Here is a 26,555-nt window from a genome sequence, read left to right as displayed (position 1 = left end):
TCTCTCAAACCAAAACTGTTTTTTTTTGGGGGGGGGGGGGGGGGGGGGGAGTATTCAAACAATAAAGTTGAATGTGTACATCCACAAATTGGATGTAAAAGGGAAAAAAATTAATCTATTATGTGAATTGTTCTGTTATTTCAGTTTTTTGGTCAGTGCCTGGATGAAGAAAGTAGCAGATCCATCTAGTAATGAATCAGCCAAGATCAACTAATAGCCCTTTGTGGGATATTAAGGCTCGATTGAATTAAATGGAAATCAATACATTTACATAAACTATATCCAATTAATACATTTACATAAACTATATCCACCCAGAGACTATTTTTCTTTCAGTATGTAGTAGGCCTAATGCACGTCCAATTCGCTCCACACAGGCAGGACTGATGGAGAGAGAAAAAGTTAAACCGAGGATCAAATCTAAAATTGAAGGTTTATAGAGAACTGAAACTAAATAAAATGACAGTCAAGAAAAACAAAACTATGTAAACCATAATTCTGACACACAACCGCTAATACTGTCTCCTTTTAGGCTCCAACCGCCCACCTGCATTCTGATCCATGCTGTGGCCTCGGTCACACCACTTTATACACGTCAACTCTCTAACACACACTCCCATACACATACACACACACACACACACACACACACGCGCGCTCACACGCACACCATCTGTCCTCCTGACACGCCTAATAGACAAACTGCAGAGGAGTGATACTTGGTGGTGAGTTACGGAGCCCAGGGGAGCAGTCAAGAAGCTCCCCAAAAGATCCCTCTCTTTATGCTCAATACTTACATTTTAAAGGCCTCTTACACTCTACTGCTCTCTGCTGCCTGTTCAGAGAACTGCAACTCAAAACAGAACGTACACATTTAAAAAAAACAAAACTCTCATCCTCACACCCTCGACCCGTCCCGTTAAACGCTCCATATAGAAAACGCGTGGCGTTTCAGGGACGTCAAAGCCTTGTCCCACAACTTTTTGTTCAAGACCCCCCCCCGCCTTCTCCACAATGGATGGAGTTTATAGAAGACGGCGCTTTTGGACAACTCCTCCACTCGCTCTCAACTTCAGAGCTCTGCTGAATCACCACAATAAAACACTTCAGAGGGGAATAAATAGCCATACTGTTGGCGGTCGGCTGCCAACGGGCGTCCATCTGGAGTAGTGTACGTTAAGAGCAGTAAGACAGGGTGAAAAATGGAGAGAGTACATGGAGCAGTCTGAATGCAATTCAGTTAGCGTTTCATTCCGTTAGATCAAGAAAACAATTATCTTAGCTCTTATATTAATCTCTACATTATCATAAGGAAGATTGTTAAACAATAAACGTAGACATAATTATAATGAACACGTGTTCCCCTTATCGGTTTCCAGTAAGTTACCCTTGTGTTGCCTTTGCTTTTTTTTGACAAGACAGAATACTTCGGAACCCACAGACGGAAAACAGAACCTTTGTGTTAATGTCCAGCATCAGTGTAAAAAGCATGTCTTGCTTTCCCTCGATATCACTGCCTGTGAAAGTAGTGACCCCATTCCCTCCCTCCCCTCCTTTAGGCCCCTCCCCAACCCTCTTCTTCTCCTGGACTCCAGCATCTGGTGTCAGTTCAGCAGGACCAGAGGCACACTGAAGTGTCTGGCCCGAACCCATAGTGTTGCAGAACCGGCCCGGTCACAATCGCGCCGCAGCTGTCGGCTCCCCCTCATCACCAGGTGGCTATTCGTTGGCTGGCCCGCGGTCATCAAGGTGCACCCCTCTGTGGTGCAAATGGTGTCGCAGGCAGCGCTGCCGTAAGCACGGCCAATCACACGCTGTGTCGTTGCATCTCGTCGACCGAGTAGGGTCGCAGGATTCTCTAGTGTCCTGCCCGACGTCTGAGGGCTGATGGCATGGAGGAAAACGGTAGACACGCTATGGACATCTATCAAATGACGTGAAAGTTTGGTTTTGTTTATTCTCCTTCATCGCTTTTCCTCGTGTGTGTATCCCTGGGTTTGGGGTTTTGTGTGTGTGTGTGTGTGTGTGTGTGACCTTCCCAAATTGGTCACCTCCAGCTTGGTTTCGGGGGGGCATGGGATCGCCTCAGTCTGTCACTCGGTTCTGTGCGTTTGTCGATGGGCGCTCTCTGGGGTGGCTGTGATGATGTGAGTGGACCAATTTCTAGTTAGGATGATGGACCGTGGGGGTTTTAGGAGGTTGCAATCTCGCCCCCTAGGTGGCGCCATCCCTTCTGCTGCGTCTCCAGAGGAGGCAGAAACTCTGCAACAGAGAGAGACGGTCGGGGATGAAACCGAATGGCGCGCCCTCTCGGCGCGTCATGCGACTTATGAAAGTGCAGGCACAACAACAACAACAACACAACACAGTGGAACCTCAAGATGTCTCCACAACGTCAGCAAGACACACTTCCTGTGTATTTACTCTGCTTCAGTTAGGTGGTTTTGATTGGACTGTGGGAGCCTTTGCCTTCCATCTGTATGCTCCTGCTGTCCTCATGATCTCTCTCTGCTCAACATCTGCCATGACTGACCGGTTCCTCTGACTCCCCAGGTTGCTCGTTCACTCTCCTACCTCGCAGGCATCTGTTCACATGCTTTTGTAGCTGTTCTCATGGTATCTTGTGTGGTGTGTGTGGGCCAAATAGCTCTCAACTTCTAACATGTTAAGGGCCTGTGTCCACCTAGCGTCTTTTCCTCAGGTCCAGCGTCTTTTTTCAGTCGTTTCCAATGGGGGGGGGGGGGGGGGGAGCGTATGCGGGCGCACACGGAACGTCTAGAGAAAGTGCGCTGCGCCCAGCGTCTATTTTCAGAGCGCTCCGTCGTTTTTGTGCGCCCGACTCCCAGCGCTTCCAGCTGAAAATATTTTAACTTTTCGGAAAGACGCTGGTGTCGGGTGCTGCTTTTCTGGCAACTTAATCATGGAGAAACTATCGCAACAGAGACAGAAAGGCTCAATTGTGGGAGCAGATTGGCTAGACACTTGATATTTCTGGTGAGTGTTGAGCTAAATCACTGTATGTGTGTTGTTTGCTAATGTTAGGTGTCAGCCATCAAGCTACTACCGCACTGAACTAACGTTAGTTTCAGACTGCTTCCTTGTATATTGTGCGCTGGGATCAGTGCTCCCCAGCGCACTCCCAGTGTTTAACAGTGGGAAAAAGATGCTAGGTGGACACAGGCCCTTAGTCTGCTGGAGATGGCCTGGATAGCAAGTCACATGTCTACACATGCGTCTGCTGCTGCCCCGCCCCCTTATGTACAAATATACAAGACCGTGTCTAATCACAGATATAAAGAAAAAATAAATCTTTAAAGAGGTTTTACAGGTTTTACGTTAAACCTGATGAAGCCCTTGCTGGACCAAACGTTGTTTGTGGTTGGAGGGAATTAATTAAAGCACGGGACAGCATTACACTGTGTGCGGACTTCTTTTTTCTTTCAATCTTTGTATTTTGTGATCCAGCACCTAGTTTTTTGAGGAATCCGGTGGATGTGCATATCTTTTCTTTCCTCACAGATGTACCGGTAATCAATATTGGGAGAGAATTGACTCCATCCCAGGGATACTCCACTTGCTTTGCATTAATATTCATTTTTCTGTAGCGGATTGGAGGTTTTTGGGTCGTCAGCCGGAGTTTAGTCTGACAATTGTGCGCACACAGGATAGTTAGTTAAGTTAAGTTAGTTAAGTACATACCCTGTACTGTATAAGTGCCCAGGTGGTGAGCAGGCGGGTATATTTGACAATTTAGCAGGACCTCAGTCAAACTTTATTTAACATTTGTTTCCACTGTGAATTAGAAAATGGTCAGGGGGGGGCCACTCTGCACCCTATCGCGGGCCACATCTGGCCCCCGGACCACAAGTTGAGTATCCCTGCTCTATCCTATTAGGTGATGTATTGTGAGGCTGGGGTGAAGAAATGCAGCGGTTTTCTGCCTGGTTATTTCCCCCTTGACTTTGCTCAACGGCTCATAATGCAGAAGGTCACAGAAAGGCTGCATGGGAAAAGACAATAAAGCAATCCAACTGTGAATACAACCTTTGTGCTGGACAGTTAAGTGTCCAACACAGTGTTACTTATTATGAACTAGTGAAAGCTTAATATACATGTCTGTCTGTTACACAGATGAAAGGTAGTTTACTTTGAAATGCCCCCGCACACTGGAAGCGGTGGGCTGTGAAGGGTTACGTTTGGGCTGTCGGACGGGGAATTTCCACATGATATATTGCACTTGGTGGGATGCTTTTATGCAAAGCAACCGCACAGTTGCCCCATTTCTAATCCAACCTCTAACTCCGGCAGTGCTGGAGATATGTTTTATCCATTGAGCTACACATAATACTACAGTTTATTTTATTTTACGAAGGACAAAAGAACAACAAACAAACAAACAAAGTTGCTGCTTACCATTGTTACTGCAGTTCTTGTTGTCTTTGTCAGACGCCTCTTCCTCAACCTTATTTAAGACAGAAAGAAAACATTGCGCTTCAATAGATAAACCTAGAGTGAGCAGAGCTAGGAATTTCAAACTTGGCATGGCGCTACGTGGTTGCAAGAATGGAAGAGGAAAGGTGCGGTCTGTACCTGTTTCCTCCACTTCAGCTCACAAAAGACCCGCTCAAAGCACTCGTGCATGTAGTTAAACTGAGAGAGAAAGCAAAACAAAAACTCAATACAGTCTTACAATACAGCACAACCCCCCAGTAACATGACTCAATACAGTCTTACAATACAGCACAGCCACCCAGTAACATGACTCAATACAGTCTTACAATACAGCACAACCACCCAGTAATATGAGTCAATACAGTCTTACAATACAGCACAACCCCCCAGTAACATGACTCAATACAGTCTTACAATACAGCACAACCCCCCAGTAACATGACTCAATACAGTCTTACAATACAGCACAGCCACCCAGTAACATGACTCAATACAGTCTTACAATACAGCACAACCCCCCAGTAACATGAGTCAATACAGTCTTACAATACAGCACAGCCACCCTGTAACATGACTCAATACAGTCTTACAATACAGCACAGCCACCCAGTAACATGACTCAATACAGTCTTACAATACAGCACAACCACCCAGTAACATGAGTCAATACAGTCTTACAATACAGCACAACCCCCCAGTAACATGACTCAATACAGTCTTACAATACAGCACAACCCCCCAGTAACATGACTCAATACAGTCTTACAATACAGCACAGCCACCCAGTAACATGACTCAATACAGTCTTACAATACAGCACAACCACCCAGTAACATGAGTCAATACAGTCTTACAATACAGCACAACCCCCCAGTAACATGACTCAATACAGTCTTACAATACAGCACAACCCCCCAGTAACATGACTCAATACAGTCTTACAATACAGCACAGCCACCCAGTAACATGACTCAATACAGTCTTACAATACAGCACAACCACCCAGTAACATGACTCAATACAGTCTTACAATACAGCACAACCACCCAGTAACATGACTCAATACAGTCTTACAATACAGCACAGCCACCCAGTAACATGACTCAATACAGTCTTACAATACAGCACAACCACCCTGTAACATGACTCAATACAGTCTTACAATACAGCACAGCCACCCAGTAACATGACTCAATACAGTCTTACAATACAGCACAACCACCCAGTAACATGACTCAATACAGTCTTACAATACAGCACAACCACCCAGTAACATGACTCAATACAGTCTTACAATACAGCACAGCCACCCAGTAACATGACTCAATACAGTCTTACAATACAGCACAACCACCCAGTAACATGACTCAATACAGTCTTACAATACAGCACAACCACCCAGTAACATGAGTCAATACAGTCTTACAATACAGCACAACCACCCAGTAACATGAGTCAATACAGTCTTACAATACAGCACAGCCACCCTGTAACATGAGTCAATACAGTCTTACAATACAGCACAGCCACCCAGTAACATGACTCAATACAGTCTTACAATACAGCACAACCACCCAGTAACATGAGTCAATACAGTCTTACAATACAGCACAACCACCCAGTAACATGAGTCAATACAGTCTTACAATACAGCACAGCCACCCTGTAACATGAGTCAATACAGTCTTACAATACAGCACAGCCACCCTGTAACATGAGTCAATACAGTCTTACAATACAGCACAGCCACCCTGTAACATGAGTCAATACAGTCTTACAATACAGCACAGCCACCCTGTAACATGAGTCAATACAGTCTTACAATACAGCACAGCCACCCAGTAACATGACTCAATAAACGCTGCGAAACATATCAGGTAACATTGTAGGACGTGTGTGTGCAGACTCACATATGGGGTGAAGATCTTGACCCAGCGAGGTTTCTTCTCTCCCCTGGCGTACTCGAAGCAGAAGGCCATGCCCTCCTCGTCTGTGTCCCAGCGCTGCATCTCCCCCCACTCAAACGCGATCACCTGGTTCTGAGGGAGGTACAGAGTACAAGTGATTATTTACACATCCCACATCTGCAGAAATAGAGAGGCAAAGTGACCGCCTACTTCCTGCTTCAGCACTGTACCAGAGATTTTCATCCGCCATTTATTTTCCCGTAGACATTTCGTAAAATGCTTATAAAAATTGTTTTACTTGTTCAAACCAAACGGTTCAGATATATTTAGAAACAGGAGAGACCACAGAACATTTCACTCGGACCAAAACGAAAAAAAAAAAAAAGCAGATTTAAAGAAAATATCTTTTCGTTGTCGTTTTTTTTAGTTTTGGTCCGAGTGAAATGTTCTAGGGTCTCTCCCGATTCTAAATATAGCTGAACCGTTTGGTGGAAAATAAATGGCGGATGAAAATCTCTGGTACAGTGCTGAAGCAGGAAGTAGGCGGTCACTTTACCTCTCTATACACAGATACATACCATGCATAACTCTGCACACACACATCCAAGCATGCGTGCCGTGTACTCCCCACCCCCTACCCACCCTCCCCCCTCTCTCTCCCAGACCTACAGTATGCTGTCCAGTGTCCACTAGGGATGGGCCAATAAACCTGACCCCACGATGGGATGTGATAGGCGATACGGGGTACCTCATCAACATCCATTCTCATATTTTGGTACTCTCTGTAACACAGGCGCTCGCTCGCTCGCACGCGCACACGCACACACACACACACACACACACACACCTCCAGCGTGCCGTCCTCGGTGCAGGCGTGCAGCTTGAAATGATGGATGCTGATAGCTGTGATAACATGTCCCTTCCTCCTGGAGTCGCAGGAACAGTGGGGGAACATCACCTCGTTGTAGCCCTCACATGACCGCAAGAGGCTCAGGTACTAAGAGACAGAAGAGCATGGAGGCACACACATCTGACTTCAGAACCTTATTAACTGACACTGAATTATACAGACACACACACACGCACGTCACTTTCTTTGAATATTGTTGCCGATTCAACGCAACTTCAATGGCCCATCTTATTTTATACCGTGCCTTTATTCTGAAATGTGAGAGGCTTTCTGATTATTTGGTGCGTTTTTAAATGGGTAACGTATTGGTGATGGCTCTGGTAGGGAAAGCTAGAAGTGCAGTCATCCCAATCCCCCTGCTGCCTGGACAAAGACTGGACTGTGGGACTGACCGTGGCCATCTTGCGCTGCTCTGCCAGTTTCTGCAGCTGGTAGGATTTGTCCTCCGTTTTTATGAATCCCTTCTTCACATCATCCAACGCCTGGACACACACAGAGAGAGAGAGAGAGGGTGGGGGGAGGGGAGATAGCATGTAGCGGTGAACCCATAGCAATGTGTCCACTGCGAGACAGTACAGAGCACTCTACCAAACTTGACCAAGCGCACATGTGATGAATTAAAGGATAGCGATCATCCACCCCACTTTGTATCGTTATAATCTCGCTAACATGAGCACATGGGGCCGTGTTTACCTTCTCCGTTATGTTTTCCTCTGAGAAAAATCCTCCCTTTGTCTGCCTGCAGAAACTCCGCCCCCACCAGCTGCAAGTCATTATAAGATTGATTGTGATTCTCTGTGGATGTGCGCATACTTGGAAAATAAAAAGAAAACAATAACAGGAGCCCTCGGAGGAGATTCCGCCGTCTCGAGCAGAACTTCCGCAGTTCCGTTGTGACGTAAAACGCGTCACAACGGAGCGTTTTGCCAGAGGAGGAAATGGGAGATCTCCGTGTGGAAAACATATAGCGAAGGTAAACACTGCCCATCTGCTTATATTAATGACATTATAATGATACACAGTGGGGTGATCATCTGTAAAGCCATCCTTTAATCTGAATGAACAAGAACTTGCACTTCTATTGTTTGGGGGTCATTGAACAAAAATGATTGACGTAAAAATCCGATTTGAACAGAAAGATCTCTTCCTCAGGAAATGAGATCACTCAAAGGCCGCAGTAATCTCTTACCTACATTTTTGTGTATAAATGTATTTCTGGCTAGTGGGTCTTTTCATGTTTGCCATGAGAGGAAGCATCTCTACATTATGCTGATGCTCATTAGGTCCGTGTCGAACTTTGATGCTCCACCGCGACTGCAATTAGATTCGCTAATGATGAATGAATGTGTGCATGTAGACATGTTCAAAAGCCAGCCTCAGATAAATATAGATTTATAATCGTCAATTGCGATGCAAAATTCAGAGGCAGCGCACTTCCCACGACCAAAAAACGTTATTTTTCAGGTCAGAAACGGGGAAAGAAAGATGTTAAAAAAAACAACAACAACCCACATTCATGTAGACGTCTCAATTTTCTGTTACGTCTGGAATATAAATCTGAAATGTCAACGATACTCCAGGTATTCCACTGCAAGTGGGAGTGTAAGATTTGTGCTCACCTGGTGGAAGCAGTAGTGCAGGGCCAGAGGGTTGTCTCGGAGCAACTCCTCCTCCTGGGAGCTGAAGAGCCACTTGCGGAGTGCCAGGCAGGTCCCCGGCACCGCCGAGGTGTAGTTCTGCACATACAGCTTGTGGGGGAACTCATTAGGGGCCAGCTTCCGCACTGGGAGAGGAGACAAGTGACGAGGAGGAGAGGGATGAAGAGCAGTCATCTATAGCAGTGGTTCTCAAATGGGGGTCCGCGGACCCCCAGGGGTCCGTGGCAGTTTGCCAGGGGGTCCGCGAAAAGTTCTCAGGTAAAAAAAAAATTATAAAAAAAAAAAAAAATTATATATAAAAAAAGAAAAGAAAAATTATATATATAAAAAAAGCTACATGTTACTTATTCCTTCTCAAACTACTTCCTACATGGTGCTAGTCTATCAAAATATCTTGGCTGTCATTGATTGTGTTGCATAGTGGACAAAAGCGTCTGCTAAATGACGTAATGTAAATGCAATGTAATAAAAAAAATATATATATATCTTTTGAAAAATCTTCATAGTTCAACAAAAATAGTTTATGCTTTAAATCTAAAAGGGTTCATGGAATACATTCTAATAACAAACCTATCAAATTAAAAGTCAAGCACGTTACCGTGGAAACAATTAAGCTTAGCCCAAAATCACAAATCAGAATGAGGGGGTCCCCGGTATATTTTCTATCTTGTAAGGGGTCCTTGGCTGAAAAACATTTGAGAACCTCTGATCTATAGTCATCAACTCCCAATCCTTCACTGTGTACCGATTAGCTGCCCTTGCTAGACACACCGTCAGGCTAGGGCTGGGTCGGTTTGAAAATTTTAAAACCGGTTCGATATTGCCGTCTAAACCGGATCAAACCGGTATACCGATTTTTTTTGTATTTTTTTTTTGTTTTTTTTAAGCAGGGCTCCCGAGTGTGGCCCATAACTGTCTGTAGTGCAACTTCAGTCCACCTGATAGCGATAATACACCTCTAAGCTGGTATTGTCAACCAGCAATGATACTGAATAAAAAGAAGCAGGACACCTGTGTAACAAACACACCCTGTATCTATTTCTCATAACTATTCAGCTTAACTTTTCTTCAAACATCAACATAATAAACAAAATAAGACTTTTGCATACTAGTGCAACTTGAGATGAGGCTAATACGAACAATAGTGCAATCAGAATGGACTGGCAAAAAAAAAAAAAAAAAAAAAAATTAGGTTTTTTCGGTTCGCACGTGATCAAACCGGTTTGGGCTTGTACACCGAACCGAACCGGTAAAACCGGAAATCGACCCATGCCTACGTCAGGCCCAATGCTTTAAACAACCCGTTGTGGCTCGCAGAGGTCTTTGTTTAGGCGAATACTGATCGTGTGATGATGAAGAGTCGCCCATGAGAGGTCTTTAACTTACATGCGATAGCGCACGAGAAACTCTTGGGGGGAAAAAAAGACGACAAATGCACAGTTCTTACCAAAGGAGTGGTTGATGACTTCAAAAAGGGCAAAGTAACTGGCCATAATACTGTCCATCCCCACCTTCATCACCAATGCCTGCAGGAAGAGGAGGAGCCATTAGGAGAGTGGAGTTGGCTATTAAAACACACGAGTTGAGGAAGTTCTACTGCATCGTTGGGTGAAAGTATTTCATTCTTTCAAATAACCTCTCTTTTGATTCATTTGACTGAATTCTTTCCTTTCAGTACGAATGCACTTTCTGCTCTTCTTTCATAGTATGCCTTTGCCAATACACAGAATTTGATATTGCAATCCTAGCTGCCGTAATCCTGTGTGACCGCGCTGACACAGAAGCCCAATTCATGTCAAAAAGGACTGAGGCGATATTACACTTCCATGCCAATATCGTGCCAGCAGATGGCGATAGGAAATGCAGGCCTCGAGGTCAGTCATGTGGTACCTGGTAGACTTGGTCTGTGGTGCTGTTCTTGCGGACTCGGACAGAGATGGTGGTCTTGTCTGGCAGTGATATCCGCAGTTCCACATCGGTCACGCCATTGTAGTTCTGCACAGAAGTGCAAAAATATGAGAACTGTGTTGTACACCTGTATTAATAACCCACATATGGGTTAAAATAGTGACAGCAACTCGGTGTGTGAATTAAGTACATCATTTACAATGAAGTACTTCCGGATAGTCGAAATAAACAAGTAAGGCAAACGTACTATTGCGATTTCCAAAAATGCAACCGTGAGCTGTTTTCCCTTACTAGGGGGAAAGGCATTTCAGACAATGTATTATATAAGACATGCTGGTGCTCTGCTGATTCCCTAGCTTACAAGTTACAAGCGGCAATTTAGAGAAAACATTCCCAGAATCCATTGCAATCCATACTACTACAACACCAGCATTTGCTACTTTAACAAAAGCCAATGAAACGCCGTCCTAAGAATAGCGATCACTATAGAGAGACTGAGGCAAAGTGAGCGCCTACTTCCTGCTTCAGCACTGTACCAGAGATTTTCATCCGCCATTTATTTTCCCATACACATTTCGTAAAATGTGTATAAAAATAGTTTTACTGGTTCAAACCAAACGGTACAGATATATTTAGAAACAGGAGAGATCGCGTAACATTTCACTGGGACCAAAATGTAAAGAAAATGCGGGTTTAAAGAAAATATTTTTTCGATGTTTTTTTTTGTTTTGGTCCGAGTGAAATGTTCTATGGTCTCTCCCGATTAGAGCGTTAGCTGAACCGTTTGGTTCGACGAAGACGCACAACCATTTTATAAGCATTTTACGAAATGTCTATGGGAAAATAAATGGCGGATGAAAATCTCTGGTACAGTGCTGAAGCAGGAAGTGACGTTCCACTTTGCCTCTCTGTTTGAGGACAGCGTGACATTGGCTTTTTCCTGAATATAGCACTTACATCATAGACACAATGACTAGTAGCATACCTCATCTGATTCAGAGAGGAACTCCTGCATGATGTCACTCTCCCCAATCACCCGCACAGAACACACTAGACGAGAGGGAGAGAGGGCAATGGAGAAAGCGGAGAGGTCAAAATAAAGCAGAGAAAACGGAGAGAAAACATCACGTTCCCTGTATCCTCTATGCTCACATTTAGCCATCGTTGGTTGCACTGCTAAAGTGTGACAGAGTGTGTGTGTGCAGGTATTGCAGCACACTCACTGCAGATCTTCAGAGACTCACGAGACTCACCCTTCCCCTCCTTGCCCCGGATTGTGACACACTTGCGCGCTCTCACTTCTTCAAACTGTGATTTAAGTACTTCCCTGTACAATGTCCACATGTGTTTCACAGGCACTGCAGACTACAAACACCCGGTCTGGGCCTCCTCGCCATACTCAAAAGTGCAATCAAAGTGATGGTTAACTATACATAACGACACGTTCAATGATTTCTCCTTTTGTTCGGCTACAGACTGTGGCGCTTGAGTTTTAGTGTCTTCTCAAAGATGCCTCATTCAGCCAGCCCCTCCTTCTTTATACCCGACAGATATTTCTTTCATCTCATTTTCTCATAGAAACTTGATCATCAACATTTTGGCCCCGCCTTTCTCTGAGTAGTCCTGTCTCCCCCTCACAATATCCTCCTATTCCATTTTCCTAAAGCTGTGTTCACACCGAGATATTTATTTTTCTCTCTGTCGCTCCACTCAACCCTTTGGAATCGCTCTGTCGCTCTGTTTAAATCGCTCGTCAACAGGCACAAGAATTGACGGACATCTGGGGGCTATAACGTTACGCAATGTCATGATATTTGTCCACTACGAGCCACCGTAGTTGTTTACAAGCTAAGCCTATCAGCGTGCTCCTAATGCGAGCTCTATACCGCCTAGGCTATACAGACTTCACTTCATGTCAGCTGTCAGCCTGTCAATCAGCTGTCAATGCGGTTTGTTGCCACACAATAAACCAGCGGCTTGTTCCAAGCCAGTGTGATCCTTGACTCACTCTCACACGGCAGCCAATCAGCGTTGAACAGCGAGCGACTGATGGCAGCGTAATTTCGCTCGAGTTGGGATATTTCATCTCAGGCGACGAGCGAATTTTCTCCCTATCACTCTGTCTCTGTCGCTCGGATGCCCAGCGATTTTTCTCCCGGGGGAATATATGCTCAATTGCTCGTTTGCATTGACTTTGCATGTAAACTCGATGCCAGCGAAAAACTTTAATAGGTCGGTGTGAACGCAGCTTAAGAACAAACATGCTCCTCGGCGTTATATCCTTTGCCGCTTCCTTCCCTTGTATCCTCATCCAGGCATAGAAAAGAAAGATGGACTTTGGAGCCGTATGGATACCATCTTACAAACTTATCCACTAAACTTCCCCCCCTTTTCAAATTCTGGCTTAGCACAGAGAAGTGTGTGCTTGCCCATACTGCAAAACTGCTTGTTGTGAGTGACGATCAGCTCACCTCTCTCCAGGTACTCCTCCAGGCCTCTGCGCCGAGCGTCCAGCTGCTGCTCCGAGAGGGAGAAGGGCCATTTTCCCGGCAGCTTGGGGAAGCTGTAGCTGGAGAACTCCCTCTTAAGGTTCTGCTGCAGGATGGCAAACTCCCGGTAGCGCTTTGAGCACAGCTGTCTGCCTGACATGTACACGTTGTACACCTATGTGCCGTGGACACGAAGACAGAGCGGAGTCACCAGAGCACCAGAACAGATGGAGGGAATGAGACGTTTTTGCATTTTTGTGAGGGCGGGCCAGAGAACATTTGTCTCTTTCAGGAAGAAAATAGTGGATTTTATTTGTCCGTGCAGTACTCACCACAAACCTCTCGGAGTGCTGCTCGACGTGTTTGTAGGTGGGGACGGATATGGGCACGGCCTGCTTGTCACTGTAATCATAGGTGGTTTGGATCGCGGTGTCCTCCCCCCCTTCCAGCCCATCAGCCTCCTGGGGCGGCACGGCCAGCACGGCCAGCACGAGCTCCCGCTCCCCGGCACGGATCAGGTCCACCACCTGCTTATGGGTGGCACCCTCCACGCTCACCCCATTACTGGAGGGAGAGGGAGAGCAAGAGAAGGGTGAAAGGGGGAGAGAGAGAGAGAGAGAGAAACACACTCAGCTTCATATTTTTTATTTATGTATTATTTGTTTGCTTTTAAAGACGCAGTACGTTTTCTGGGAAAACCACTGGTGGTTATTCGTTTGGGCGCCACCTACTGATAATCTGGTTAAACAGCCTCCACAACAGTTCCACAGCCGTGAATAGCTACAGCCACCGGGAGAGATTTCGAGGGTTCAAGCTGCATTTTTCAGTGTATGACCCATAGACCAGAGTGTTTGACCATCACTACTAGTTTTATAATGCAAAACCTGGGAATATGGTATGGTGATCTTGTGTTAGGACAATTCATACCGAACCATATTATAAGCTCATCAATAGCAGGTGTGTTTGCAATTAGGCATTGACCTTGCACGCCAAGCAGAACAGAGTTGGACCAGTCCTCCACCACTAGTCTGGTGTGATTAGGGTTTGGTACCGAAACAAGGTACCAATATGGTACCGGTACTTTTACAACCAATACTACCGGTACCGAATTGCAACCCAGATTTAGGTGCCTCATTTAGGAGCTGCCGAGTGAAATATCCGCCTTCCGGTGCTCCGAAACGGGCGCTGCACGCACCTTCACTAACATTCTAGTGCATAACATCAAATTATTGTTTGAAATCCTCTTTACAGCCTCTTTAAATAAAAAATAGGTTTAATAAAGTACCGTTTCATGCACCGGTATCGAAAAATATGAAACAATACCCATCCCTAGGTGTGATGGGGGTAGCCTATATGATGGATTTTCACAAAAGGCATGTATCGATATCTCTTGATTCTTAAGATTTTGGAAGATATGCTGTGCTTTAAAATGTTTGCAACTGCATCGCTGGTGGACATCAGGAGGCCATCATAAATCTGTAATGCCCCATTAATGATTCATTCTATGTTGGGTTAGTTTTTGGATGATATTATCCTGCCTCTCTACCATGATCGCGACCATGTATATAGAAGAGTCGCGACATCTCCGTTCACTCCAATGGACCAGTTTTTTTTTTACCTCACAAAAGTTCCTGGAAGTAAGGTTCTGGATTAAGCAGCGCTGTCGAGTTGCAGCAAAATGGCCCGTTTGTGATGTACTTTGAAAGGGTCCGACGTTTAAACAATCAAATTGTACATTATCAGCTTTATTTTATTTGATTTATTTTAGGATTCAAACGTAGCGCGAGACCCCTTCCTGGCTGTTCATTGGCTACATGAGTCACGCATTTTGGACCTCCGCTGACGCCACTCTCTCACTAGATCGCTCTGACCGAGACACCTGATGCTGCTGCCATCTGGCCTCAGCAAAGTGAGCTAAGGAGGGAGGCATCTCACAGCAGCAGCAAAGGAAAGACTGCTGTGGACATAGAGAGGCAGGATAATATCATCCAAAAACTAACCCAACATAAAAAGTTCTCAGCAAAGTTCTTCTATATACATGGCTCTGCTAATCTTCCTCTGAGAACCAAGGGGGCAGAGAGAGGAAAGGAGGGAGTGAGCAAGAGTGCAAGCAGGGGTCTGTCTGCCTGCCATACGCTATCTATGTTTCCATCATTGCTTAGTAATTAATGGTGACGTGATGCCTTACATGAAAACCAGAGTGAGACAAGTGGCTGAAGAGAGAAGTGGGAAGAAAGTCAAGCCAACAGAACAGTGACAGAGTGGGAGACGGCTGGAAGGGAGCTTGTGCATCATGAGGAGGACACAAGGGGACATTCCTGTGGGTTGTTGGACTGAACAGAAAGGTGGAGATAAAGGGAGATATGGACTATTGTTCTCATCACTGCTGTGATCTCTTCGTCCTCATATTCGCAAAAAAGAGGGATCTCAGAATGCCGTCTCAGTCGCTAATCAGCAACAAAGGAACAAAGGTTGGCGACTTGGCGGAATAAGAATTAGGCTGATGAAATTAAGAGATATTAACACTGAAGCCTAATAAAACGGCAGGGCATTGTCCTGTAAATTCACCAAAATAGACTCGGTTAATTTCATCCCATTTTTACAAAAGGCGATCTGTAAACAAGCAGTTCTACACAGAGACCACAATCTCAGACAGTAAACAATAGAGACAATCAATAGTGACTTTATCAGTGAGAGATAGCATAGGCGAGCTAGTTATCACCATTCAAACTAGGGTCATTCTGTTTTCTGGTTGGTATCACTTTGAGCCTAAAATGCTGACACATGTGAAATACCTAACCGGATGACTACACTTAAAGGAACACTCTGCCGATTTTCAACCAGCTTTGTATCATTAGAACATCAGTAGTATATCAGAAAACTGTAAACGGTTTTTTAATCTGTCATTTAATTTGACAGTTATTGAGTGTTAAAGTGTGGACCAGTGACATCACTGGTCCACACTAACTCTAATTAATAACTCATTAACTCAAATCAACTCTCAATAACTGTCAAACTATTCATCATTCATCTAGTTTGACAGTTATTGAGAGTTGATTTGACTTAATGAGTTATTAATTTGAGTTAGTGTACTGTGGACCAGTGATGTCACTGGTCCACACTTTAACACTCAATAACTGTCAAATTAAATGACAGACTTCAAAACAGTTTACAGTTTTCTGATATACTACTGATGTTCTAATGATACAAAGCTGGTTGAAAATGGGCAGAGTGTTCCTTTAAGTTTCTTGTTGTGAGTCTTGATATTTTGAGAAATGCTGGTTAATAAGTCACATGGTCGAGTCATATGACCGGAGTGGTTTAGCACATGAAATAGGGAAAACACTACACACTAAAACCTTTTCTGATGCCTCAGCAAGTTGGCTTTACCAGCCAAGAGCTGCGTTCCGTGTTTTTCTTTCTCTTCTCCCTTACTCTAAGTTTCATCTATGGTCACTTTCCCAGTAACAACTTGGACCATTTTCACTGCTCAATCTTCATCTTGACTTTAAAGCTTAGGCTTAATAGGCTAGGTCCCGGAATACTTATTAGAGAAATGTATAATGACTTAATTCGTAGTGATATCATATACGGTACTATAGTAATATAATGTGTACACGTTAATATTTCGCTCTTTACTGCTCTAAAGGTCGGACTTTAGATGGTGGAAGAATGTTTGACAAGTACACACACTGAGACTGAGACTGCAGTGTTAATCAGAGTTTACCTATATGGAAATATGAACTGAAAGAGGCTTTGTTGTGGACATACTTCCTTTTACAGTTAATTATTATACGTACTAAGGGTTCAAGACTTGAAAGCTATCAAAAGTTCAGTCTCTGCCCCGAGGGGTTTGATTAAAATAGGCTTTTCCTGACATGAGCTATTGGCCTTGCCAAAACACAAAGCACTTTTACAACATGTCTCCAGGGTCCAGACGTGCCTATAAAGTCCACCCAAACATACCGATAGGAAAAAGGGCATAAACAATGGACAACGCACACAAAAACTGCTCAATGTAAACAAATCAAAGTCAGGCAGACTTTGAAGGCAACTGTCAAGCTGTCTGTCGCCAAGGAAAGAAGCAGACACAAAGTGATGATAAACTTGGTGACAGCACTGACATCTAGTCTTTAGGAAAGGCCAATACTCATGTTAGCTATATTATGCACCAGATATTTTAATGCTAACAAGGCTGTTATTTTAAGGTACGTCCTCGCGTTCATGCTTGGGGCAGTCACTGCGCAAATAGGGCTAGCTAAGCAACACATTAGCTAGGTACCTAGCTAGCTAAAGCTAATCAACATGCACAGGCTGTTGTGAGTGTTGTCCAACTTATGCAAGCTGATTAGCGTTAGCTTGCTATTTACAATAATGCCATTAGCTAGGTAGCTAACGTTTCAAAGCGTTAACTTGTTGAACAAATATATAGCTAGCGTTAACTGGGTAGTAGCTAGCTAAGTGGCAATTTTGTTGTCATAGGTTAACATACAAGTGACGTTTGTATTAAGATGGCAGAGGTTTGACACGGAGCTAAACTAGCTAACGTTACTAGCTAGCTAACGATATCTGCTGGCTAACATGAAGTGATGAAAGCTTAACGTACACCTCCAGGATCCTGTCACCCTTTGAGATGCCCGCTCGGTCTGCCGCTCCTGCGGGCAACACAGCGCTGACATGCTGAAGAGGAGCGTACAATTCCCCATTGATGCTTCGCAGTTGTCCTCCTTCGCTAACTTGACCGCGAACATTGAATCCATACCCCGACTCCGACTTAACAATCCTGACCACCCTTGGACCTGAAGTCACCGTGGTTGCCTGCTGGCCTCCGGTACCGACTACCGAACCGACGACGACAGGTCCATTACGGGATGCCGAAGGGAGAGCCGACCGAGTTTCATCGCCTTCTACATCCGCCATCTTACACACAGGCCCTACCCCCCTCCAGTCGGTGTCTTCTAGCAAATTCAAAACAACACTGTCCCCTCTCAGTAGCTCATATACACCGACTCCCCGTTGTTGTTAACCCGCCCCTTGGCCGCGTCACGAGACACGGCTGCTCACACAACGTGGATTACCGGTTACCGAGGCATCGCGGGAAGTGGGAACACACCGGGGAACACAGCTAGGCTGTCTGTGAAATGATGATGTCCATCATAATTCTGTACCAGCAAGCCATAACAAATTGGGCTCCTTAATTGGCTAAGTCTTAATACCAAAGGGTGGTCCAGCAATGGTCGACATGACAAATTGAGGAAACCAATTCAGAAACAATTATTTATTTCAAATCTTACACATAGGCTAAATGAGCATCTTACACATAAATGAGCAAACCATATATCTGTATGTATATGTCTCTGTTTCATTTTCCTCGGACACCTCCCGTCAGCATTCATATTTGGCACATTTGTCCCGGCTTGGGCAAAAATGGCTAGTGGCCAAAATTAGTGAACACAGGTTCAGCACCATGGAGAGCTCCATCAGTTAGCTAGGCTACTGATGGAGCACACCTGAGCGAAGTTGGAATCAGGGAACCAGGGAAATGCACTATGAAAGCCCTCTGGGGAGAGCGAGGAGAGGCTGCATGCCAACTCTGTGAGTGAGGCCTGACTTATGGCCAGTGTGTGCTCCAACCAGAGATGGGGACTTGGACTTGGGACTCTACAGTTGGACTTAAGTCTCACACACACACACACACACACACACACACACACACACACACACACACACACACACACACACACACACACACACACACACACACACACACACACACACACACACACACCAAAACTTAGATTATGTTCAAATTAAAAATATGTTCACTCCAGAACCCTATGTTACTTTACCCCTGGATAGATCCAGAAGATCTTTATGTGCCCAGTTGAGAACGGGTACCCTCCCTTTGGCTATTGAGGTTGGCAGGTTCAATTCTATTGCTGAGGAGGAGAGACTTTGTACTGTATGTGAATTAGGTGTTGTGGAAGATGAATTTAATTTTTTGTTTCATTGTACGCTATATGAGGAACCAAGATTATCTCTATTTCAGTTAATGCAAAATAAGAAACCGGAACTATTTTGGTCAGGAGATGATGCGAAGTTGGAATGGTTGTTCAGAGATGAAGTCTTCAGTTTGGCCAGGTTTATTGGGAGGGCTTGGAAACTCAGAATGGAGAAGCTGTTCATCTGAATATACTATAACTCTGTCTTGTTTATGTTTGAGCGTTTTGTAGCTTGTTTGCTGATTTGTTTGTATTGTTGAACTTGAATGATTTGTGTCTTGTAAGCCCAGACGGGCTGGGCACCTTGAATATGGTGCATGACACAGAAATAAAAATTTATCTATCTATCTATCTCACACAATGACTTGAGACTTGTCCTCAAAGACTTGAGACTTGACTTGGACTTGAGGTTTGGGACTTGTGCACAATCTTTATTATTACTTTGTACACACACACACACACACACACACACACACACACACACACACACACACACGCACAATAATAATAGGCTACCTTGTGTGACAGCTAATGGGGATCCAATTAAACAATAAAGCTAACCTGCTAAATGTGTTGATGTCAAATCTGATCAGTGTTTCAAGAGGCAACACACCAGCAGCATGGATGCAGCTACACTAAAGAAAAAAGTTGTGTAAAATCCCCCCAATAATGCAGTGACACACAAAGTCCACCAGTGTAACGATTTAAACAACATTTATTGCATTTATTTTGCCTTACAATATATTGAGTCGTGCGTTCATTTTAAAGTTTTTGTGTTAAGTGTGCTTTTCAACAATTGAAAACATTTTCCTCCCTGGGATCAACTGCAGCCAAGGAAGGGGGACGCCTTGTGCTCTTTCAGCCCCTATTTCTTGCTGATGAAGAAGTCATGGCACATCACAGTGAGGCAGGAGACCATGGTGACAAACTCCTTGAAGTCCACGGTGTTGTCCTGGTTTGAGTCCAGGTCCTGGAACAACCTGTCTACTGACGCCTTGTCACCGGCTTTATTCTGCATGAGTGAGGAGAGCAGGTCAAATGCCTTCACAAAAATGTCGACTTGCTTTGCAGAAATGACAGACAAACACTAGACATTATAATAACTCTGATGCCCTCCAGAAAGTAGAACAACCTGTGGTGATGCACAAATATCCAGGCCAGAATCACTTCTCTACTGGTGATGTTGGACAGGTGAAAACACTCTAAAAAACACTGCAGGTAGCTATTAGGTCAATGATGTGTGTCAGAGAGTCACTCACCCCCAGCATCTGTCCCAGTTCTTTCTCAAGCAGTTCCTTCAGCTCCGCTTTAGTCAGGGTGTACTTGTCCCCCTCCTTGCCAGAGTATTTGTGGAAGGCGGAGATGAGGAGAGCCATAGCCTGCTGGACCTCAGACATGATGAAGCCTGAGAGGGGACAGAAAGAGAGGGAGGGTGGGAGAGAGAGAGAGAGAGAGAGAGAGAGAGACAGGGGATACCAACAGGTGGGTCAATGTGTGGAATTCTTTGCTCATACACCTCTAATCTTACTACAAATTGGAGATCTGTCCGTTTGTCTGTCTATGTACAATGCCCAGGGACCATCTTCAAACGTCAAACTTTCAATCGTCACTGGTCAGATGACGATCTTCCGCATGTTTTTTAGTGGGGGTAACATACCGATGTGGTATGGAGGAACCCCAGGGGAGCATGGGGAGAACATGCAAACTCCGCACAGAAAGACCCTTTTGATGAGAAGCCCACCTGGGCCGTAGGCACTGAAGACACTGGGGGGGGACACACCCACAGCGTCCCAGGCGGGAATCGAACCCAGGACCTTCTAGAGCCGACAGTGCTACCAGTGTGCCACCATGCCCCCGAGCTGCTTAGGAAGCTACAAGCAGGTCCTGACCGTACTCTCAGGAACCCGGATGGTGGTGTTGCAGATGATGGACAAGGTGGTTGAATGTGAGACTTCTGTAGGGACAAAGAAGGTGAAAGGATCTTCCTGCCAAGAATTCCTCACCATGACAGAAATGATGAGCTGGTCACCTTTGTCAGACGGGGGTTCCCAATCAGATTGGCTTTCTCAGTTACCATCAACAAAGGTCAAGGGCAAGTGAATGACTGAGTTGGCATCTAACCTACCTCAGCCAGTGTTTTGCTCATGGCCAGCTCAGCCTTCTCCAGGGGAAAGCAAGCCAGCAGCATGAAAGTACTTATTGAAGGTGATGAGGAGGGAATAACAGTCAACAATGTCTATAAGGAGATGCTGTAATCCTGCACTCATAAACATTTCCATAACTGCGCCCATGGCGCATCATCTCATCTCCACCCAAGAAATTGAGTGCGCACAGTCATGCAGTCATGGGTGACCTATCTCTCTCTCTCTCTCTCTCTCTCTCTCTCTCTCTCTCTCTCTCTCTCTCTCTCTCTCTCTCTCTTTCTCTCTCTCTCTCTCTCCCCCTCTCTCTTTCTCTGTGTGTGTCTCTCTCCCTCACATTAAATGTTCTGTCTATGTATCTGTCCCTATTCAAATAAACACTGAATGAATGAATGAATGAACTAGATACCTTGTTACAGTATAATACTCAAGGAGCATGCTCTTATTTTGTGTTGATCTAACTCCACCTAGTGGCAGAATCTCTAGGTCTCTTCAACTCTCACTGGTGAAAGTAGAGCACAATAACTGCTGCTGTGGTGTTTTGAAACTTGGCATATGGACAAAGAACATAATTTACTTCCCTGGCTTGAGTAAGTAGTTGCAGGGGAAGGAAGGGGAACAAACATACTCTCACATCTACAGTAGCTGGGCAACCACAGTGTGGTCAAATTGGTGACTGAACAGCTCCTCTTTAGTCAAGTTTAGGACTTGTGTTGTTGTAGCATTGTGTTGGGGTCATTATTATTGGGTGCACCTGGGCCCAGTAGCCTACACTCATTGGGCTTAACAACATTCAGTCTCTCTCCCTCCTCAGATGCACATTTTGTTCTGTTCATTTGTTTAATGTAAATTAGTTTATGTTGTCGTTATTCTTCATTAGTTTGAGCTAATAAATTATTGTTTTAACTTATACTTTTCTATAACTTTACTTTAGTAGTTTAGGGGTACGGTGGTGCAGTGGTAAGCACTGTCGCCTCACAGCTCGAAGGTCCTGGGTTCGATTCCCACCTGGGACGCTGTGGGCGCTGGAGTTGTGACCCCCCCATATCTTCAGTGCCTACTGCCCAGGTGGGCTATCTCGTCGAAAGGGCCTTTCTGTGTGGAGTTTGCATGTTCTCCCCGTACCCCCCCAGGGGGTTCCTCCGTACATAACCCCCCAATAAAAACATGCAGAAGATCGTCATCCGACCAGTGACGACAACATCTGAAGTTGGTCCAATGATGGTCCAATGAAGGTCCCTGGGCGCTGGAAAGAAATAGCGACCACTGCTCCTGGCCTGCCCCCTGGAGGAGAGGACAAGCCTGGATGGGTCAAATGCAGAGGACATATTTCACCGGCCACCGTCAGCATGAGTGTGTGTAGTGGCCGCATGCATGTGTTGTAGTGTGTTCGTGTGACAATAAAGACGGGCTGCCGTCTGAAATCGTGTTTTTTTTTAGTCAGTGGATGACACGCCTCCTTTGTTACTTCCTGGTTGTAAAATATGAGGCGTCATAGGCCTACACCAAACTAAAAGTTAAAAACAATAAAACCGGAGTGAGGACTGAGGAGGGAGAGAGACTGAATTCTATCTAATTCTGTCTATTGTCTTCTTAAGCCCATGATCGCACAGAGCCCAGGTGCACCCAATCAGCTTAACGACCGTCGACCCCAACACCAGAAGGCTCCTGCAAGACAGGGCCAGGAGAATGGGAGGGTCATCACGCTTTTAGATGTCTTATTACAGAAAGTGTATGAAATGCATGACCAAAATAGTTGTACATTCTGTCAATGTGTTACTTATGGTTGGAATCCTAGTGAAAATAAATGATTACCCTTTTTGCTGGGGGACCCCCTGGAACTTCCTCAAGGACAACTGGGGGTCCCCGGACGCCACTTTGAGAACCACTGATTGAGAGTACTTCAACAAACACATGCTGACGTAATTGTTTTTGTCTTTGCCAGTGTTTTTCTCTGGATTTTCCATGGAGCTGGATAAAAATAAACCCTGGGTTTCCACCAGGGCCCAGCTACTCTCAGCCCTCCTCCCCTGTTACCAGTCTATACAGGCTCTCTGCTGAATGACACAAGAAGCCATTGCTATAGCAACGGCGTTGTCTCTCCTGGTAATTGTCCCCACCAAAGGGGGGACTTTAGGGCTGCTCGATTATGGCAAAAATCATAATCACAATTATTTTTGACTGATATTGAGATCACGATTATTTAACACGATTACTCATCGACTTTGGCAAAATCACATTATATTTATTGAACTTGAAAAAAACGGTCTTTTTAATACTGAAATTATTTTAAATTGAAATACAATTTAACTGAAAAACGGATGAAAAATAAAAATAAAAATACCCTAACTAAAATAAATAATATGCAAAAAATATGTTTTAAATCTCGATTATCTTGTCAATTGAGATTAATGTTGAATTTGTGCCACTAGGGGGCAACATTGACATTGAATGGGACTGACCCGAGGGGGCAACTATCACTGGTGGGGGGCATGTTTACTATTTGCTTGTTCAGTCTGAACCAAAGAAACAGGATGAAACCCCACGTGATTCTGTATCTATATGCCTTGACACGTATTGCTATTGCATCATGCACCCATGAGAGTCATCTGTGTTTACAGGAGATTTTGACTTTCAGTATATAGGCTTCCTCTCTAAGGTGGTATAAGGAAAATAAACGATTTGTAAGCAAATGAGTCTAAAGTACAAAGACCATGTTATTTCTGTTCTTGGTTCATATTAAAACAATAATTGGCATCACAGCAAAATGATCAACACCTGCTGCAACATGAAGTCTCACAACAAGCAATGAAGAGAAGTCCTAGAGGAAACAAATCTTCAAAACAAGCTGTTTGAAAACACTATTGCTTATATTGCATATTTATTAAATTATTGCATGTATTTGATATGCAGTAGCCTATACTCCATTCAATATTTCATTGAAGTATACTACTGGAAATAGTTGTACAAATATTGATATTATCTTAATTAACCATCATTAATCAATGTGAAGAAGAGACCAATTTAATGTGCCCTTTGGTGTTTATATTTGTTGAATTTACATTTCGGTGTGTTGTTTGAATTTGTGCTCTATATGTGCATCATGTCATGCCGATCTGAAATTAAATTGAACACTGTATGAGCATTTAAAATATTATAACCTTAGAAAAGGTTTTGGTGCTAGTCGCTGCATGCGTAAATGAAACCAAAAATAATAACAGATCATAGAGTTATACTCACAAAGGCTGATTTGTTGGGAATGAATGAGGAATGAGAGTGAGGAATCAGAGGAACTGTAGACAGTGATGGATGAAAGGATGTAATGCATGTTTTATACATAACCCCCCCCCCTCTCCCCCCCCTCCCCTCTATCATGCTCCTTCCATCCTCAGCCTGCACTCCTCCCTCTTTCCTCCCTGTTCCGTTACTTCTGTCGCTTCTATTTTGGTATTGTCACAAGACAATATAACACTGTAAATAATCAGCAAACAAAGGCTTCCTTCTCCTCTGGATTCCTTTCAACACCAACAGACTGCCTTCTGTGCAGACAAGGAGTGCTCAGCTGATCAGCTGATCACATGAAAATGAAAATGTAACGGAAAAATCCTCCTATTATGAGGGGGTTCAAAGTCTCCAGGTGCATAATTTACCAGGAGGGGGGCAGCAGTAATAAGAATAAGAATAAGAATAAGAATAAGAATAAGAATAAGAATAAGAATAAGAATAAGAATAAGAATAAGAATACGAATAAGAATAAGAATAAGAATAAGAATAAGAACAAGCACAATAATAAGAAAACAATAAAACAAAAAACAATAAAAGAAATATAGCCGCAAGCGGCGATGGGCGGGGTTCAAGCCTTGCGCAGATGACAAAGCTTCTGATTCTGACTAGGACATCCTCCTTGATATATCTGACAAGTTTCGCGATCATTGGACAAACAGGTGTGGAGTTACAGCCTTTTTTATGTTAAGCCACGCCCATTTCTGGCGTTTATGGCGCCCCCTTTTGGTGGAATTGCACAAAATTTGACACGCATGGTCTGGGATGGTCTCCGAAGACCTCCTGCAAGTTTCGTGAAGATTCCTTAATCGGTCATGAAGTTATGACAATTTAGCTGTGAGGCCACGCCCCTCTCAACTTTAACGATCAATATCTCCGAAACTAAAGTAGATTTTCAAAAATGCAAAAAGCACGGTTGTAGAGCTTGCTCCAAAGATGCTTCCTGGAGATTCTAGTGCAAATCGGTCAAACGGTCTAGGAGGAGATGCAAAAAATGTGTTTTCCAAACTTTTTCAAATATCTCAAAAACTTTCCAGGCGGACATTGAGGGTCCTTATGGCAAATTTGTAGAGCAGGTCCACCTGAACATCTGGAAAAAAAAAGTTTGAAAATCGGACCAACGGCGTGGAAGTTAAGGCCTTTAACGTAAAACCTTCGATTATAGCGCCACCTTCAGGCCGATTCGAAAAATCTTTTTTGAGCACCTACCAGCCAACAATATCTGTCATTGGGCCAAATGTGAGGTCTCTACCATTTACCAACTCACGGGAATTTGCGTTGGGGCAGATGAAAAACAACAAGAATAATAAACCGGCACAAAAACAATAGGGTTTCAGCCCCTTCAGGGCTTGAACCCCTAACAAGCAGATGACCAAGAAGAAGATAGAGGATGTCATGTCATGTCTTTTTTATTTTTTCTAAATATAATGGTTATGATTTTGAAGTGCAATATACTATTCTTCACTGATAGCTTGCCAGCTAATTGATAGGTAAATTGATATGGATGGGCTTATGGCACCCAGCTGAAACATCTCTTAAAACCTAAAACAAACACTAGCAGTTTTTAGTTTCACCAAGGTTGAAGGAAAATGGATATATGTCGGAGTAATTTTATAGTAATTGTTTGCCCTGTTTGGAACTCAAATGAACCAGACACCACTAACTTCCTGCCATTTAGACACAAAATGGCTGCTGGTGAAAAAGGTCAATTGTGATTGGGTTGAGGTTGAGGAATGAAGTCACTGAGGTTAAGGTTAGAGCAAGCTTAGGCTAAGGCTGTTGTCACCCTTATTGTGTTACTGGTTA

The 26,555-nt window shown here is 44.2% G+C and overlaps 2 protein-coding genes across 2 annotated transcripts; both read right to left on the bottom strand.

The window, feature by feature from the left end:
- Positions 1–1,587: 1,587 nt before the first annotated feature.
- Positions 1,588–18,253, bottom strand: snx27a (sorting nexin 27a). Its single transcript, XM_083646486.1, has 13 exons — positions 17,931–18,253; positions 13,657–13,888; positions 13,307–13,499; positions 11,821–11,885; positions 10,818–10,922; positions 10,375–10,453; positions 8,889–9,052; positions 7,662–7,751; positions 7,207–7,356; positions 6,363–6,491; positions 4,591–4,650; positions 4,414–4,462; positions 1,588–2,262 (listed from the first exon to the last, which is right to left on the bottom strand). Exons 1-13 carry the CDS (start codon positions 18,242–18,244, stop codon positions 2,192–2,194), a joined length of 1,701 nt encoding a protein of 566 aa, XP_083502612.1. The 5' UTR covers positions 18,245–18,253; the 3' UTR covers positions 1,588–2,191.
- A 1,809-nt stretch (positions 18,254–20,062) lies between these two features.
- Positions 20,063–24,758, bottom strand: LOC310785440 (ictacalcin-like). The gene is made up of 3 exons (XM_083646510.1): positions 24,708–24,758; positions 20,586–20,731; positions 20,063–20,338 (listed from the first exon to the last, which is right to left on the bottom strand). Exons 2-3 carry the CDS (start codon positions 20,721–20,723, stop codon positions 20,192–20,194), a joined length of 285 nt encoding a protein of 94 aa, XP_083502636.1. The 5' UTR covers positions 20,724–20,731; positions 24,708–24,758; the 3' UTR covers positions 20,063–20,191.
- Between the last annotated feature and the right edge of the window lie 1,797 nt (positions 24,759–26,555).

The sequence above is a fragment of the Poromitra crassiceps genome, assembly GCF_964638095.1.
Source record: "Poromitra crassiceps genome assembly, chromosome: 11".
NCBI classification, from domain to species: Eukaryota; Metazoa; Chordata; class Actinopteri; order Beryciformes; family Melamphaidae; genus Poromitra; species Poromitra crassiceps.
The sequence above is the reverse complement of the archived record's forward strand: the minus strand, read 5'-3'. Positions and strand labels throughout refer to the sequence as shown.